The sequence below is a fragment of the Protopterus annectens genome, chromosome 11.part0 (assembly GCF_019279795.1).
Source record: "Protopterus annectens isolate FY-2018-M chromosome 11.part0, PAN1.0, whole genome shotgun sequence".
In the NCBI taxonomy this organism is placed as follows: Eukaryota; Metazoa; Chordata; order Ceratodontiformes; family Protopteridae; genus Protopterus; species Protopterus annectens.
The window spans coordinates 329,549,654-329,569,170 of NC_056745.1; the positions used below are offsets into that span (position 1 = coordinate 329,549,654).

At 42.3% G+C, this 19,517-nt stretch overlaps 1 protein-coding gene across 1 annotated transcript in view; it reads right to left on the minus strand.

Annotated features, from left to right (window-relative positions):
* The window catches only part of WASHC4 (WASH complex subunit 4), a 1,952,913-nt gene that overhangs the window by 568,368 nt on the left and 1,365,028 nt on the right, over positions 1-19,517 (minus strand). The window contains exon 28 of the mRNA XM_044087827.1: positions 7,273-7,377. Within this exon, the coding sequence (XP_043943762.1) occupies positions 7,273-7,377 (105 nt within the window). The remainder of the gene's footprint in view (positions 1-7,272; positions 7,378-19,517) is intronic.

The following is a 19,517-nucleotide window of genomic DNA, read 5'->3' on the forward strand; positions in this document are numbered from 1 at the left end:
TTCCATCTCTCTCAACTTTCTGATTTGAAAGCCTGCATTTGCACTTGTTTCTGTAACTCGTCTAGTGCAGATACAGATTCTTAGTTTTAGCACTTAAATTTGCTTATTCATACTCAGCACTTGTTCAGAACTTGTAAGCACTAAATAAGCTACTAATTACTATAGCACTCAATCTTCTTCATAACCTACAGGAAAACAGTTTTTGTACTTACTTTTCTCACTGGCGTTGAGAAAAACAGCTCTTGTACTCACTTTCCTCACTTATCTAGAGGGAAATTGTTTTTTATTCAGGAATGTCCAAGGGTTAGCTCCCAGTGCTCTCCCCTGTCTATCTGATGAATCTGGGCATCTTGAGGCAATGTAGAAATTGCCTCATGTACACAGACAACCCTCTCCTCCTACCACCAAACACTACAACCTGTGAGAGATGCACTTATCTAGCCAAACTGGAGGTAAAGCTCTCTCCAACCAAGACTGAACACCTGACAGTCATGAGGAGAAGGTAAACATTTGCACCACACCACACTCATCACATAGTCTCACTACGTCTACACCACCAAAATCCACACATAGAAACTCAAAAACATTTGCGGAGGCTCTCAATAATAATCTGCCTAAGCAACAGAGACCCCCAAAGCAGAAACAAAAGCAACCTCCATTCCCCAACACAATCCAAATGACACATAGCCCACAGACTCAGTGTGCCACTCAAACACAGCCAATAAGGCAAAACAACATACCTAACACACAGTAGTCATAGGTGACTCTATAGTCAGGCACACTGATGTCCCACTCACCAGGCTAAACAAGGAGAAGGTTACTGTCAGCTGCCTGTTGGGTGCCAGGATCAGCCACATAACCCACGCACTCAGGTCACTCCACAACAAGTACAAATATGACACTGTCATTGTCCATGTTGGTGTGAATGACCTGAGACGTACCTCCCTGGACTACATGAAAAGAGACATGGAAGAGCTCCGTGATCTTTTAGCCCAGTCAGGTATGACCCTAGCCCTGAGTAGCATTCTGCCATCGCCCAGAATGATACCGCATTATAAGGACAAGATGATTGACTTCAACAATTGGCTAAGCTTCTGGTGTCATTCTAAGGGGATCCAGTATCTGTCTGCTTGGGATGACATGGTCGACAGACCACGATGCTTTGCCACAGATGGCCTGCACCTGTCGCCCCTGGGATTCTGGATACTGGCTAAGGCTCTTGCTGCCCCTATAGTGCCTTTTTAGGCAGGGTTCAAGTAACAAATTCACCACCATAACAGGAACAGGCAAGCAAAAACTGAGGGTAATGCTACTCAATGCTAGAAGTCTAAATTTCAAAATGCACTCACTCAAGGCACTCCTTAAAATGGAGAACATCGATATCTGTGCAGTGACTGAGACCTGGTTCAAGGCTCTAGAGAGCACCCCTGCACTACCAGGCTATAACTCATACCACACTTTTCGGCCATGTAACCTGGACCGAAACACCAAAGGTGGGGGTGTGTCCATATTCATTAAGGATATCCACACCTCCAGGCTAGTTGCTCAGAATAATGTATCCGAGGTTATCCAAGTGCAACTAACTTTTGGCAAAACTGCAATCCAAATTGTAGCTTGCTACAGATCCCCCACCATGCCCCAGGATTCCCACTCCTCTTTTCTTGATGTACTGGAAAATATTAGGGTTCAACCAAACACCCTAATAATGGGCGACTTCAACTACCTCACCATTAACTGGGAAAACTACTCATGTACCAACTCCTTAGCGCAGCGCTTTCTGGAATTCATAAACTCCAATGCCCTAGATCAACTTATCCACACCCCCACCAGGGGCAACAATAACCTAGACCTAGTCATTACCAACATGAGTGACCGGTGTTCCACACCTGTGGTCCGATCCAACCATAAGATAATCACCCTTGATACCCACATCCCACCCCCACCTCCATTAAGGAAACCACAGTAAAATATTTCTCCAAAGCCAACTTCATGCTTCTTAAGACAGAAGTAGTGAACTTCATGACACCCATGCAGATGGACAATACAGTTACAGCTGTTGAATCGTACACAAATGCACTCTATAAGCACTTGCATGAGTGCATGGATCGTGCTATCCCAAACAGAACCAAGGCGCTATCCTCCAAAAAAAGGAAGCCAATCTGGTGGTCCCCTGCCATAAACAAACTGTACAACAGAAGGAAGAAACTGTTGCAAAAGAGAGTAAAATCCCATGAGTGGAGGAGCTCCCTGGTCTGCCTCAGTAAAAAGATGAGATCCCTTACAAGATCCTCCATAGCTAGCTACGAAAATAAAATCACCACTAATTCCAAGGACAACCACAAAGCATTCTATAGCTATGTCAAGAATCTCAATGGCAACACCCAGATCTGCTCTGAGTTACAGCACAAAGGCACGAAAATTACAGAACCAATTTGATATTGCCAACATCCTGGCAGATAGGTTCAGTGCTAACTTTACCCTCCACCCCACCCCCTAAAGGGCCCATATCTATACAGGAAGAATGCAGAGTCCCTATAATCACAACTACGCAGGTGAAAGCTGCACTCTCTAAAGCCAAAAACACAGCATCCATGGGACCGGACAACATCCCAGGATGCGTTTTACATGAACTTCAGAATGAACTGGCTCCCCACTTAAGCACCATGTTCAATAATAGCCTTGCATCAGGCTTTGTGCCCACTGAATGGTGCACAGCAACAGTTATCCCACTCCACAAATGGGGAGCCACCACTGATCCTGGGAACTATAGACCTATTAGCCTGACGAGCCTGATCTGCAAAGCCATGGAACATATCATCATGGAACTCATAAACAAAGACATTGGTAACCTCCAAACTCTGGATCCCATCCAGTTCGGGTTTGTGAAAGGCAGATCATGCCTCCTGAACCTGATCGACTTCTCTGAGGCAGTTACCAAAGCTGTAGATGAGGGTAAGGTGGTTCACACAGCCTATCTTGAACTCGCCAAGGCTTTTGACACCATCCCCCATTCTGGAATTATAGCTAAACTCAATAAACTAGGCATAAATCCCTATGTCACAAGATGGGTTGCCAACTGGCTCACTGACAAAACCCACACTGTAAAAGTTGCAGACTCGAAATCTGACCTCAAACCAGTGACAAGTGGAGTACCACAGAGTTCCATCCTGGGACCGCTCCTGTTTGGTATCTACTTCTCTGAAGTACAGGCTAACACAGAAGGCCTCTGGCTAACGAAGTCTGCACATGACTGCAAACTAGGAGCCATAGTCAAGTTCCCAAATGATGTGAACATCCTACAGAAGGGCCTCTCTGAGACAGATGCCTGGTGTCAGAGCCATGGCCTCAAGCTCAATGCCAAAAAGTGCAGTGTCCCCTTTGGTAAAAACTCTGTACCCATGAACTACCACATAGGCAGCAATCTACTTAACACCGAATGCGTAATAAGAGACCTTGGGACCCAGGTGGACAGTAGTCTCTCCTTTGATGGTCACATCGCCACAGTAGTCAGGAGGTCCTTCTACGTGGCACACCTCATCATAAAAGAGTTCTCATCCAGGAAAAAAAGAGGTCATTGTTCCCCTCTACTCGACACTCATTAGACCCACTATAGAGTACAACACCCCTTTTGGAATGTACCTCACAAGACATCTGCAGCAGCTGGAAAGGCCACAGAAGTACCTCACAAAGAGGATTACTGGACTCAAACAAATGCCCTACACTGACCGCCTCAAAAAACTCCAGCTTTACTCCGTAGCATATCGCCTACTCAGAGGTGATCTCTGCCTAACATATAAAGCTATGTCAAACCCAGAGTTGTTGGACATGCTACACCTAAAGAAATCCCAATCCCTCCGAGCTACACGCTCTAGGGACCTAAACCTTGTCACCACAATAAACAGGACATGCTGGAGGGATAGATTCCTATCCCAGAGACTTCCCATACTCTGGAACAGGCTACCCATCTATGTCAAGCAAAGTTCTTCATTAGCACTCTTCAAGAACAATCTTGATGAGTGGATGGGAAATAGGAAATACACCCCGGGGATCACTGCTGTGTCTCTGCTCGACAGTGGCACAGGAAAATAACTTTCTTGGGTGGCGTAAGCCAGGGAACCTTGTTGGCTAGGCTTGCGTAGGCCCTTGGGCCAATAGCCTAGTACCTACCTATGAACATAGAAATAAATGGAAATTGTGGGAACAATACATGCAGAATAATGTTCTGGAGGAGTGAAATTTAAGGGAAGGTAGGAATACAGCAATTTATGTAATTTTGGATTGATAGTTACAAAACAGAATGTATATGATTTATAATGTATGAAACTGTAAACATGTAATATGGTTTGTTTTCTTTTATTTTAATGTACATTTGCTTATGTCTTTAATGATAATTTAATAAAAGTGTTAAGAAATTAATAATCAAATAAAGCTTCCAACAGATAAACATATGTAGGTCACTCAGAAATGCTTCAGGCAATGTAGATGGATTTAAATGATGGTATCTTGAAAGAGATGAACTTCAAAGCTATTAAGCCAGGTGATTTGATTGGAAGATGGCAAGACTCATCAATCATGAACCTCAAATCCCAAGAAGAAAAGTTCTCCAAAGGGTGGAAGAAGATGCAGAAGCCATTTAAAGAATTTCTTAATAATGCAGTGTTGGGCAGTCTTCCACAAAGTCAAGATGGGCAGAAAGGCTGGAGATGTGCTATTTGATGAGGAATAACCAAGCCTCAAGTCATGCAGGTGTCCGAAGTGCATGACAGATGACTGGAGAGGCAAATATGCTACCACATGAAGCCAACTGTCATCCCAATCACAGGAAACATCTTCACATGGTACTGGCAAGGCTTCCTGTACTACTGGTGATCAAATAGTCAGAAACCACGTTCATCTTGATCATCGAAAGGCAACATGGATGAGCTTTGGATTTGGTTAGACAGAGAACTAGATGGAATTATGGGAAAGCATGCAAGAATATCCTCTGCCACAACAGGGAAAACATTTGCATTGCCAACTTCCCTCGCCCTGCTGTACCAAGAAGAAAAGAGGAAAGACTGAATTCTTCCATGTGGTAAATAATTTAATCTATGTATGCCCAACTCCCAGAAGACTAAACAAACAAGTCTCCAAAACCTTTGTCTCCAGGACAGGACTAGAAGCTCCAGAAAAGCATTAGAAAAAGCTCACAGAATCAGCCAGCATGTCACACCTTCTAGAACATAACCACAAGCTAAATGGAAATCACTGGGCACAAAACTGTAATAATTTTAGCCACACAAACTATGCAAATAATTATGGACAGAATCAGTAGAGGACGGTCATAATGGTGCTAACAGGAAGGGAATAAAATGAATTTTATGAGCACAACTGCATAAAAGTATCTACAGAGCTACCAAGATCTATCAAGCAGTTACAGTGGATAAAAAATGTTTACACACCCCTGTTAAAATGCCAAGCTTTGTGATATAAAAAATGAGACAACAATAAATCATTTCAAAACTTTTCCCGCCTTTAATGTGACTTATAACCTGTACAATTCAACTGAAAAACAAGTCTGTTAGGGGAAAAAATATAAAAAATAAGAAATGTACAATACGCTGGTTGCATAAGTGTATACACCCTTAAACTAATACTTTGTTGAAGCACCTTTTGATTTAATGACAGCATTCAGTCTTCCTGGGTAGGAGTCTATCAGCATGGCACATCTTGACTTTGCAATATTTGCCCACTCTTCCTTGCAAAAGCACTCCAAATCTGTCAGATTACAAGGGCATCTCTTGTGCACAGCCCTCTTCAGGTCACCCCACAGATTTTCTATTGGATTTAGGCCTGGACTCTGGCTGGGCCATTGCAAAACTTTAATTTTCTTCTGGTGAAGCCATTCTTTTGTTGATTTGAATGTATGCTTGGGGTCATTGTCATGTTGAAAGGTGAAACTCCTCTTCATCTTCAGCTTTCTAGAAGACGCCCGAAGGTTTTAGGCCAAAAGTGACTGGTATATGGAACTGTTCATAATTCTCTCCACATTGACTAAAGCCCCAGTTCCAGTTGAAGAAAAGGAACCTAAAGCATGATACTGCCACTACCATGCTTCACCATGGGGATGGTGTTCTTTTGGTGATGTGAAGTGTCATTTTTGCACCAAACACACCTTTTGGAATTGTGGCCAAAAAGTTAAACCTTGGTTTCATCAGACCATAACACATTTTCCCATATGCTTTTGGGATACTTGATGTATTGTTTTGCAAATTTTAGCCAGGTCCAGATGTTTTTCTCTGCAAGAAAAGGCTTCCCTCTTGCAACCCTACCCCATAGTCCAGACATATGGAAACTACGGGAGATTGTTGTCTCATGTAGTACACAATCAGTACTTGCCAGAATTCCTGCAGCTCTGTCAATGTTGCTGTAGGTCTCTTGGCAGCCTCCCTGGCCAGTTTTTGTCTTGTCTTTTCATCAATTTTGGAGGGACGTCCAGTTCTTTGCAACATCACTGTTGTCCCATATTTTCTCCACATTTTGATGACTGTCTTCACTGTGTTCCATGGCATATCAACAAATATGACATTCTTGTTCAAACACTGAACAATGCTGTGGAAATGTTTTTGTACCCTTCTCCTGACTGATACCTTTCAACAATAAGATCCATTTGATGCTTTGTAAGCTGTCTGTGAACCATGGCTTTTGCTGTAGCAGGCAACTGAGTAAATGTCAGGAAAATCCTACTAGGACAGCTGAACTTTATTTGGGGTTAATCAGAATCTCTTTAATTGATGGCAAGTTTGTACCCAAGAAGACTGAATGCTGTAATTAAATCAAAAGGTGCTTCAAGTATTAGTTTAAGGGTGTGCACACTTATGCCACCAGCGTATTGTACATTTTTTATATTTTTTCCACTTACAGAGTTGTTTGTTTTTCAATTGAATTGTACAGGTTATATGCCACATTAAAGGTGGGAAAAGTTTTGAAATGATGTATTGTGGTCTCTTTTTATATCACAAAAACCTGGCATTTTAACAAGGGTATGTAAACTTTTTATATCCACTAAGTCTTTTCGCTAGTAAATGATGTCAGAGAGTACAGTATTCCTGTATATCAGACTCCTAGTAGGCGTGCACATGAAACTGGTTCTTTGATTAAGAATGCTCGGTCATGTGGCAGAAAAACTTCAGTAAAACCAAATGTTGAAAACAGAAATTAATCCACAATACTTTATAGCATGTATAGCATTCCAATATGCATTTTACTTAGTACTAAAAACAGAACACTTACTGTCGTATTCATGATGCCTGTACCATGAGTGCGAATTGAATTTGCAATATGTCGAATGTTGATGGTGTTTAAATGCTTGTTGTTACTAGTCTTTTCAACAAATATCTGCAAAATATAAAACAGCACTGATGCTGATTACTTCTCTTCTTACTTACTGACATTCTTGTTCAAACACTGAACAAATTAAGCATTTTAAAATATGATAAACCATTACAATAACTGCATACAAGACAATAAATATTCTTGTTATGGAAGCAAGAATTCAAAACAGTGTGATTATGGACTACCCATTGGATAGCTTTCACTAACACCAAGTTGTAATTTAAAAGAAAGTAGATTTCTGCTTCGTTATTGAATGTATGTAGTTGATGACCTGTAGGAAGCAAGGATATTAAATGAGAAGGCTCCAAACATCTTTAAGAAAAAAAAACAATAAAACAAAAAAAAAGAACAGCACAGTGGAAAGGTAACAAGCAAAATAGCCCTTGTGCAATGCTATCTCTAGCTCTCAAAGGCATGTTATGGCACCATATGCCAGTATTTTCTACTGCCCTACCATCCTTACTGATTAAATAGTACAAACACTAACAGTACACTTTGATGTCTTTTTCTACCTTTCTTCACTGAAAGTACAGTTGTGTAAAATCTTATCATAACAGTAAATGCACTTCTCTTCACTGGTGAAGTATTCTTTACTGAAGGATTCTCCTGCCATGGATAGCCCAATGTCTGGACAGTATACTACAGCCTTTAGATCTTACAGGCACTGTACGTCACATGTATGTTCCCCATGTAGAGCATAAAGGTGACATACAGATGGAAATAATCAGAACTGAACTGCCCCCGCAGGAACCAAATACTCCCAAGGACAAAGGAAAACATTCACATCCAGAACAGTAGTTCAGAAGGAAAAGGCAGTGAGAACCCCTCAGTCTGGAGGGTAAAAAAACGCAGAGGCAAGAGCTATAATAGAGGGGGGAAGGAGGGAGGAGACTGAATATTGCAACAGTGAAGAGAAGGACATCTACTGTTATGGTAAGATTTTACACAACTGTACTATGTCCTTCTATATCACTGTTGCAGTACTCTTCGCTGAAGGGAGAGTAGAAGAGCTAAGAAGAAGACTGGTAGAAGGAAGGCACAGAACAGCCCTCAACAAAACCATGCAGAATAGCCCTGGCAAAACCTGCCCTGGAAACAATATCCAATTTATAATGCTTATAAAGGTATGAACAGAGGACCAAGCAGCAGCCTCAGGGATGGAGTTGTTGTCCAAACCCTTGAAAAAGGCATCCAAAGAGGCAACTGCCCTAGTAGAATGTGCCTTTACAGATAAGACAGACATTTGCCATGAAAATAACAAAGAAATGGCTTTAGAGATCCAGAAGGAGATGGTTTGCTTAGAAACAGACAAACCCAAAATCTTGGAATGAAGAAAAAAAAAAAAAAAAAAAACAAAAACCTGCTCAGACTTGTGCATGACCTTTGCTTTACACACACACAATATCGAAGCTATCGATGCAGGTCCAAGATGTGAAGAACATTCTCACTGGCCGACTGAGAAGAAGGAAAAAAGGAAAAAAAAAAAAAAAAAAATGAAGGAAGATGAGTAGACTGATTAAGGAACAACTCATTAACCACTGTGAGCATAAAAGAAGGATTAGTACGAAGAGACACACTGTCTCTGTAAAAAATTAAAAAAGGAAGAATAGCCTCAACAGCTTGAAGTTCAGACACTCTTATGGTAGAACTAAGATCCAACAGCAGAACAGTCTTCCAAGTACAAAGCTGCAAGGAAGCTGAACTACCAAGTTCAAAAGGAGCCAGAGTCAAATTTTCAAGCACAAAATTGAGGTCCCAAGAGGGTGGAAGACGTTTTCTCTGGAGCCTGATATAAAGGATGCCTTTAAGAAACTGCTCGACCTCAAACCGAGAGGCCAAAGGGTGGGGGGGGGGGGGAGTTCAACGGCAAACAAGCAGAGATTGCTGAAAGATGAAGAATATGCCAATCCAGCATGGAGTAGTTCACACAAATAAGAGAAAATCAAGGGAACCCCCACCAAAAAGTCATCCGGATGGCAAGAAAAGTACCAAACAAAAAATATTTTCCATTCAGATGTGCATGATTTTCTGGTACTGGGTTTTCTGGCCTCCTACAAAACCCAGTGCTTGTCCTCAGAAAGAGGTGCCTAAAAGGGATCAAACCCCTATCACCCATAGTGCCACTTAAAGAAAGGAACAGATGAGGATGGATGAGATCTTTTGTCTTGTGTGAGAAGATCCACCTGGTGAGGTAATTTGTGGTGACTACCGACGGCCAGATGAAAAAGAAAAGGGAATTAGAACTGTTTGGGCCAAAAGGCAGTCACCTACAAGACTTTGGGAAAGTCTTGCTTAATCTTGTGCAGAACTCTTGGCAGCAGAGGAAGGGAAGGAAAGACATACAAGAACATTCCCTTCCCGGGAAATGATAGGGCATCCACTTTCCAATTCAGAGGACTTTGGACTCTTGAACAGAACAGAGGAAGTCATCTGTTCAGACGGGAGGCAAAAAGATCTACCTGTTGAATACCCCACCAATGAACTATGTCCAGAAACTCATATCTGTGAAGCATCCATTCATAGGACTGCTTTCTGGATCTCCTCAGACAGCCACTAGATTGTGCTCTGAAGGAATATAAACTGCCAGAAGAGTCACTGGATAATTGATAGCCAGCTCTCATGCTTGAAGAGCTAATCTGCAAAGGAGATAAGACCTTGTACTCCCCTGTGTTTTGACATACCACACTACGGTGGTATTCTCTGTGTAGATTCTTATGGCCCCAGGAAGAGAAAGGGAATGAAAGACCTGTATAGCCAGAAGTGGAGACCCTGGACCTTCAGAAGGCCCACAAGAAACATCCCACCCCAGATCTGAGGCATCCGTGAAAGCTCTTGGGAAGGAACTGGAACATGAAAGGGCAATCCCAGATTGAGAGAAATTTGCCAAATCTACCACTGGAGCTTGAATTTGAGACAAGGAAGCAAAGGAACAGAGAACTGCAGGGGCGGCAGTGTTGAAGCCACACTAATAAGAGGTACCAGTGGAGCTTCCTCGTGTAGAGCCTGGCAAGAGGAAGCATGGAGATGGTGGAGGTCATAAACCCCAGAATCCAGAGAAATTCCCTGGTTGTGACAGGGGGCAGAAGGAGAGACTGGAAGAAGTCTGTCAGAGACAAAACCTTGGGAGCAGAAAGAGCAGCCAAAATGGGAATGGTCTGAATCCTGCAATCTAGAAAAATATGACCTTCGGAGGGCACAAGTACTGACAGAGACTGATGGTGAGCCCTAGACTTTACAAAAGAAGAGAGGTAAAGTGGAGATCTTGCAGAAGGCTACTGGGGAAGAAGCTTGAATAAGCAGGTTGTCTAGATAGGGGAATATCTGTACCTCTTAAAGCCTATAAAAAGTAATAACAGGAGCAATGCATTTGGTTACTACCCTAGGGCAGTAGGAAGGCCAAAAGACAAAGCAGAGACTTGAAAATGAGAGGAAGAGATGGAGAAACGTAAACATTTCCTGAATAAAGGGGGAATGAGAATATGAAGATAGGTATCCTTGAGATCGAGAAAGAAAGCCTGAGGAAGAATGAAAGGAAACAAGGTCCGAAGAGACAACATCCTGAAAGAAGGGACCTTGAGGAAAGTGTTGATTACAGAAAGATATAGAATTGTTTTCCAAGTCCCCTCCTTCCAAGGAAACAAAAACATTCTGGAGTAAAAACCCCTTCCCACTTAGGTGGGTGGAACAGGCTGAATGGTGCCTTGATCCAAAAGGGAGTGCAAAACCTCTGGAAAATGAGAAAGCTGGTCTGGAGGAGGTTGCAGAATGTTTGAAAAAATGGGAAAGGGACTTCCATTTCATGAAACTCCTCTTATGAATGATGGACAGCACCCAAGAAAATGAGGTAATCTATTGCCAACTTGGGAAAAGAGGGGGAACAGGATGCAAAATATTCAAACAGAGGCAGATTTGTCCTGAAAAGAAATTATTTGAGATGCAGGAGTCTGCGTAAACTTAACGTGATATACACCTAGACTCCTTCCTACCTTTGGAATACTAACAAGTCTGTCTACAGACAAAATTGGATTTAGAAGGGTAATGCCTCTGAAATTTAGGAATAGGGAAGACAAAAATATGCTTAAGTTCCTGCATGGCCTTATCCTTATCCTGGAAGGACTTGAACACGACAGGCACAACTGTCCCAAAAAGATTTTCATTAACCAGAGGAGCATCTAAGAATTTGGCTATAATATCATTAGGGAAAGACTAAAGGCAAAGCCAAAAATAACACCTCATCATGGAACCAAAGGAAGCAGCCCTGGAACAGGCCTCAGTAACATTGTAACTGCATTTTATGAAATGATGAGAAACCTGGGAAGTGGACACAAGCAGGAAAAGAACTGAACCTTTCCCTCCAGAATCAAGAAGATCAGACACAACCTTAGCTACCTGAGAAAGGAGGGCTAAGACATACCTAGTCATATGGGTTTGATAATTAACAGCCCAAACTGACAAGATGGCAGCAGTATATACTTTTTTACCCAACCTTTCCATAGCTCTGTCCTTATCTGAAGGAAGGAAGGAGCTTAGGTCCACAGGAGGTTACAAGGCTAATGGCCGTAAGGCCTTAACAAGCCTAGCCATGTAATACTCTTGTTCCCTAGTTGACCATGGTTAGATGGTGATTGTTAGCAGACCGAATCAGTGATCAGCACTGAATGGCCCTGTCCATAAGGAACATAGATGTCACCCCGGAGTGAATTTGCAGTCTTCCATCCAATTGTCAAGGTTGTGCTTAAATGGGGTCATTGAAGAGCTCTGCTTTAAGTGAAGTAGGAGTTTATTCCAGAGGAGTGACAATCTCTAGAAGGCATATATGTCTCTCCAACATGTTCTGATTTTGTCACAGGCGTGTGAGTGACTCTTGCTCCATTTGATTTGTGGATGTGCAGCATTTCCATTAGGGCAGGGTCAGAGACAGGACTGTAGGCCATACACAGGATGCCTCTCAGCAGCCTGTAGGATACATAGTACAGAGACAGGGCCTTCAGTCTTTCCAATAAGGTCATGTTTCGGAGGCCCTCGACTTTCTTGGTTAGAAACCTCCTGTGGTCTCTTTAGCTGTTGCATGTGTCAGGTGAGGTACACGCAAAAGGGAGCATTGTACTCCATTAGTGGTCTAATGCGGGTCGAGTATAGAGGAGTTATAATATCCTTAGTCTAGGATGAGCTACCCAATGTAGAAAGCTTGCCTTACCACTGTGGAGACTTGGTGATCAAAGTTTAAATTGCTGTCAACCTGTGTTCCCAAGTCTCTCACCACTGTGTTTGAGCTTATACTGTAATTTGGTGGGGGCAGTTATTTTTCTAAAGAGGATAATGATGCACTTTTCTGCATTTAGCTTTAGACCAAAACTCTGGCACCAATCATTAGTCTGCTTTAGCCCCTTTTGTAATATGTTATCATTGGGGGACTCAATAATTGCACCTAGTTTGCAGTCATCTGTGAACATGGTAAGCCACAGGCCATCTACTTTCACCTGGATGTCTGAGAAGTAGATTCCAAATAGTAGAGGGCCCGGCACAGATCCCTGTAGTACACCAGTGGTAACTGGTCCACTGGTGGAGGTGGAATCCACAACTCTGGCAACATGCATTCTGTTGATGAGCCAGTTTGCTACCCATCTAGTGATGTACGGGTTAATCCTGCTCTGCTATGTATGAAACCCTGACTCAGAATCATGTAATCTACGAATGATTTAGCACCTGGCTCTACACGAACATATGGTGCACTGATGGAGACGGGCAGCCCCATTCCATCCATACTCCAACTCAGTGACTAGCCCAGCTCCTTGCTGACCTAGTGGCCAGCTATCCCTGGCCAAGTGGAGATCTACAGTGCTGTGGTATCATTACGTTTAGGCAGGATTCTGATTTAGAGGCATTCAGTCATAATCCCACAGAAGGTAGCTTCGCACAATTGGCTCCTCAGACAAGCATATACACCAAATGTCTGAACCTGCGGTTCCTCTCATACTTGCAGGATTACTATCCCAACAACATATCATCAGCAGAGTCAAACTAACCTGTCTCACAATGATCTAACTCCAGCTCACATTCCCTGTTAGTGGGTGAACAATCCAACACTTGGTAAATTCTGCTTCACAATAATAGGAAGAGCCGACATTGACGGATCAAAAAGTGATGTCGCTATGAATGCTTGGGCACCAAAAGCCGGTTATCCCTGTGGTAACTTTTCTGACATGTCCTGCTTAAAAGCCAAAAGGATCTCCAGCTGGGAGAGTTTCTCAATGATACCCGAGTGGGGGATTGTGTTGAAGCCCTTGGCTAAGTCAAGATATGTGGTATGTACTGCTTTGCCTTCATCCAGGGCTTTGTTGACTTTCTCAAAGAAGTCCATCAGGTTTAATAAGCAAGACCTGCCTTAATGAAGCCAAACTACGTCAGGTCAAGAGTTTGGAGAGCGCATATGTCCTTGTTAAGGACCGTGATGATTCTTTCCATGGCCTTGCAGATGAGGCTGTTTAGACTTATGGGTCTATAGTTCCCAGGGTCAGCTGATGGACCCCCTCTGTGTAAGGGGATTACTACTGCCGTTCGCTACTCTGCCGGAACAAAGCCAGTGCTCAGGCTATGGTTGAACAGAGTGCCAAGCGGTTCCACTAGGTCTCGTTTTAGATTGTTTAGTAAGCAGCCTGGGATGTTATCTGCTCCCATGAAGGATGTGGTTTTGGCCTTGGAAAGGGCTGATATTACCTGCTCTTTGGAGATTCTAGGTAGTGGACTGGTTACAGGGATGCTTTGAGGTGTGTCTGGTGGGGACAGGGGGGTGAAATTTGACCATCAGCAGGTTAGCAATTTCTTCGGGTTCAGTGTGAGTAGTACCATTCACAGTCAGTTTGGCACATAGCTGGACATTCCCTTTATGATTCTGTACATAGCTACAGAAAGCCATAGGATTGTCTTTAGCTAGAGATGTTAATTTAGCCTCGTAATTGGCTTTAGAGGGTAGTTAGCCTTGTAATTGGCTTTAGACGGTATTACAAGATATCTGATTTACTTGTTCAAGCTGTGGTGGGTATTCTTCCTTGGTGAGTAAGTTCCCTCTTGTTCTTGGATAACAGTTTCCTCCCTTTGTTACATAACTTATTTATACTTGCAGTCCACCAGGGTGGAGGTCTGTTTCTTCGGGAGGACCTGGTTTTGATTCTGACAGGTACAGCTGAGTCTATACAGGGCATCTATGTACTCCTCTGGATAGGAATCATTGTTAGCTGTGTTAGCAGGGGTTTTAAACTTTTTATACCCTCGCTTAATAGGCTAAAGTTTGCTTCTTATTTCAAATGAGACAGATTTTATGGTCCGACCTTACCAGGGAAGGCAACACACAGGGGGTAGTGCAGTGACCCCCCCCAATTTTGGTGAGTACCAGGTCTAGAACATTCAAACCCCTTGTAGGGGTGCAAACTAGCTGTTCCAGAACATTTGAATTAAACTCCAGGAATCTCAGGGCAATTGCATTTCTGTTCATGTATGTTGTCCAGTCTATGGAAGGAAAGGTGAAATCTCCCATGTCCAAAGTGTTTGGCTGTTATGGAATGATTCTAGCAAGTCCAAGTATATAGTATGTTTCCCTTGGTTCATGGTGGGGGACCTGTAGCTAGCAAAGATGTGGTAGGGAGTTTCACCTATATTTATTTGCACCTGGAGAAGATCTAGAGTCTCATACTGATTAACTATTCTCGAGGTGTATCTGGATTTAATGAAGATGGATACATCCCCATCTTTGGTTCTTTCACTCTCACTTTGGGGTATGAACGTGTGAAAGGCATTGATAGCCGTGCATGGCTGGGATGCTCTTTGCAGCCTTCAACAAAGAGGAGGGCAAAAGTTTAGAAAGCTTACATGTGGAGACTGAAACCACAGAAGGATCAGCAGAAGGACATAAACAAAAACGTGCAGTCTTCGGGCACCTTGCAGAACCTATCAGGTTTCTTAGGGGCTGGGGGCTGAGAGTCTGGAGGTACAGAAGCAGCAGCAAAGATGTCCAAAAGAGTTTAAGTGACTCCATTTGCAAAAGCTCATACTACCTTTTTTGGATGTCAGAGACCTGGGAGCAATACCATTTAAAATACTCCATCATACAAGCAACAGTATCCCCAAAGGATTTTTCTTCCAAGGGGAAATCCTGGCTCAAAGAATCCTCTTCCTCTGAGCCATAGCCTATAAAAGAAGTCATTTGAAAAGAGTAAGCTAGAGATTCTTCTCCAGAATCTAAGTCTTCATCTGAGGAATCTGGTTCCTTTGTCTTCTTAACAGGAGTAAAACACCAGGAACTGAAACCACCTGAGGAGGTTTCAGAGCCATCAAGCAAGTCTTGAGTAAATTCCTGCCATTCACATTGGGGTTCTTTAGCAATAATGGTAATGCATTTTGTTTCTGTTTTTTTTTTCTTAAGAGGGGCAACCACACCAATGACCCTCTGCAGTTCAGTCCCTCGGCGAGATTCAATGAGTGTACTGGAAATCTCCTCCAGGACTAAGATTTAGAAATACTCAGCCATGGTTCCCCCTCAATGTCTGCAGCAGATGTCTGAACATCCTCTGAGATACATAAATGTCAGAAAAATATGTATTAATGTGTGTATGCTTAATGCTAATTAGAAGCTAAATGAGTTAACACGTTTTTCATTCTATTTTATATGCACTGTTTTATATATATAAATTGAGTTTCATACGAGACTGAAAAGATGCTTTTTGAAACTGCAGTGTGCTTTCTGAAACTTGCAAGATGCCCTCTGACCTAGTAATTGCTAGCACAGCAATATTCATGTTTATGCCTTTTGGAAATGTACTTGAGAAGCATGTGCTTATCTGCTAGGTCAGGAGAGAATGAATGAACAATGCTATATCCTGTAAATGTAATGATTCTAAACAATCAGCTCTGTTCGAAGTATGAGAACATGTACAGCTGCAGTAGCTTAGAGATAATGTAAACAAAGGATTATTAGAGAAATGAACTGCTAGCTTTGTGCTTGAATTAACCATAGTACCTTGAATGGTAACATTGCATGTATCTAACCGGTGGTAACCAAGGCCACGTTGTTTTCCTTAGGAAGTTTCTCACAAAAATTGATAAATCAGCAGAATTTTATGAGACCAATTATTAGTAAATGATGATGAAAAGACTTGTGATTTGTTACGTCAGCTTGGTAGGCAATGTCTTATTAGAAAGTGTATAAAAATGAAAGTATTTCCTGTTTCTAGTTAGACAAACTCTGTATTAGCATGTTTTTGTCTCCTTACTGCAAGATTAAAGTGCCTTAACCTGAACCTACCGTGTTTTGATCATTTTTAAAGTATATTTTTCCTTTGACAGTTTGGTCCTTCGGACTGGAAAGTACCTCTCACTCTAGGCCTAGGTCAGAATTGGGCCCAGTGGCATGTACCCGTACGGAGAAGCGGCCACATCGGCTCTTCTGTTTTGAAAGACCTCCGACTGAATTGTCGTTCGAAAGAGGCCAGCCACTGTTTCTGATCTGGGATTGGAGGACGAGTCAACGATCTGGTGGATCAACTCACGGAGGGTCAGGTAAGGAGGAATTTTTACCTTTTTTTTGTTTTAGATCAGGGACTAGTTACAGAACTGTTTTGTCAGGGAGATTTGCATGCGCAGATCAGGGACAAAAAGATTACTGTCTTGTCATAGATCAGGGAAACAGAATAGGTAGACAGTTATTCTAGATAAACTGTGAAAAGGTGTAAAATTGTGGTACCACGTGATAAGAAGGGTTACGTAACAATTTTTAGCTTAGCTAAGGCAACATGGGAAATCAGTGCACGAAAAGTTCCCGAGACCCGTCCCTAACCGAGGACGCAAAATATATGCAGTTACAGCGTGCCAATAATGTTAAGTATTATACAAAATGGGTTGATAAATACAAATTTGATGGTAATTTAGATAAATCTTCACTTATTAAACTCGTCAGACAACTTAAAACAGAAGCGAAAGGTCAGCTAAAAAAGCAATGGCAATTAGGAGTCCCTCAGGCACACAGGTGGCTTGAGGAAGCAAATCGCAGGGAACAAAAGATTAAAAATTCAAAAGCAATGTTCTTAGACAAAGAAGATAATAACTTGGTAATAGCAACAGCCCCTCCTCTGCCCCCTCAGCTTCCCTTACCAGAATATGAAGTGAGTGGACAAGCTGATCCACCTCCGCTATACCCAGCTGTTCCTGCAAAATCGAAACCGTTTGTCAGGGATCCTATCGAGACTAGGTCTCGAGCACGTAACTTGAGAGGGGATATTGAATTATACGAAATAAATAGAAATTCACGAGCTATGAGTGAAGAAGAAATATGTCCACTCATAGAAGTACCAAATCCACAGGCAGGACAGGATCCAACTCTTCTAGTATATAGACCGTGGACACCGGAAGACATCCGGAAAGCCACAAAGGGAATTCCCCATCCGAAAGTTAATTTTAGAAAATTCTTAGAAGACTTACAGGGCATGAGGTTAAGTTACCATTTGAATGGAGAAGAAGTAGAAAAAGTAGTTAGACAAATTGTAGGTCCAGATTGGCACATGGTCAGTGGCAACTGGAACCCCCGTGACGCAGAGCTTAGACCACTCCCACATAGTAATGCAGAACTGGACAACAGAGTGAAAGGTCTGACGGACCGAATCTCTGAGAAATGGAAGCCTAGGGCTGATTGGAATTGCATTAATCAATGCATACAACAAGAAGGTGAAACTGTTGATAAATATTATACTAGATTATTAGAATGCTTTAATAACCATTGCGGAATGCAGGTACCTGAGCATCAAACACATGATTTCCCATATGAGCAACAGCTAAAGAATGCGTTCTTAAAAGGCAGTATTACTCCCATTAGCAGCTTTATTACAAAGCACATGGTAGATCATCGTACAAGTAGATTACAGTCATTACTTGAATATGCAAGACATGCCAAAAGGCATTTTAATAGCAAAAAGAAAAAGAAAGCTCAAGTATTTGCAGTAGAAGATGGGTCAGAAGTCTTTGTAGTACAAACCGGGAAAAAGGGTAAGAAAAATGCCCAGGGAAACAAACAATCTGATAAATGATCAGAAGATTTTGAAGAAAGGAAGAAAAGGGGTGAATGTTTTAAATGCGGAAAAAAAGGGACATTTGGCAAGGGATTGCAGGCTAAATAAGAAGGTAACTACGGAAGATAAGGAGGGTGAGGAATGACTATATGATAGTCAGGAATCATTGGATGAGAATAAACAGGAAAAGACAAATGTGGTAGCAAGGGTAGAGGATGTAACAGAAGGGATAGAGGATGTACATGAATTCATAGACGACGAAGAAAACAAAATTTTGGACTTAGCATTATTGAGCCTAGAGCTCTACTTAGCAGACACTAAACCGGAAGTTACGCTTCCGGTAGAGGGGAGGGAAGTCACATTTCTGTGTGACTCAAGGGCTTCACGGACCCCGATACATCCTTCCAAACTACCAGAAGATTCAGAGTCACCAGATTACATATTGGTGAAACCAGCTAATGGACAGCTGTATTGGGAGCCACTCTCCCATGACATAGCAATAACTGACCCCGTTTCAGGAATGACCCAGAAAAGTAAACTTGTTGTTTCTGCAAAATGCCCAGTAAATCTCTTGGGCAGAGACTTGATGCAGATATTTGGCATAGCCATAGTTCCAACTATGCAGGGTATGGAAGCACAGCGACAAATGGATACTTTTGTAGTGCGACCGGAGGGTGAAACATATTATTGGTACAGCCAGGACTTAGTTACGACTGGTCCAGGGGCAGTAACTGAAGAACTGATGAATGTAGCCATCAGCAAATCCCCCTCCCTTGACACTGACAAACAGCATTTGTTGCATTGTACTCTATATTACTGTAATAGACCAGGGCCTGATAAAGAATATGAGCAAGAGTTGTTTAAAAACCATGCTAATAGGTTAGTATTACGAAATTTGTACTGGGACACAGAAGGAAACAATGTAATAAGCTGTTCATTGCCCCAGGAATTTTTAGCACTCTACAAATCTAATCGATTACCACATGTGAGCTTAACTAAAAATAGAAATTTGAAGTGGGCAGACCTAGGAGAAAATGTCACAAGGTGGGAAAAACAGACAGAGTTAGAACTCTCTGAACAAGGAGTACA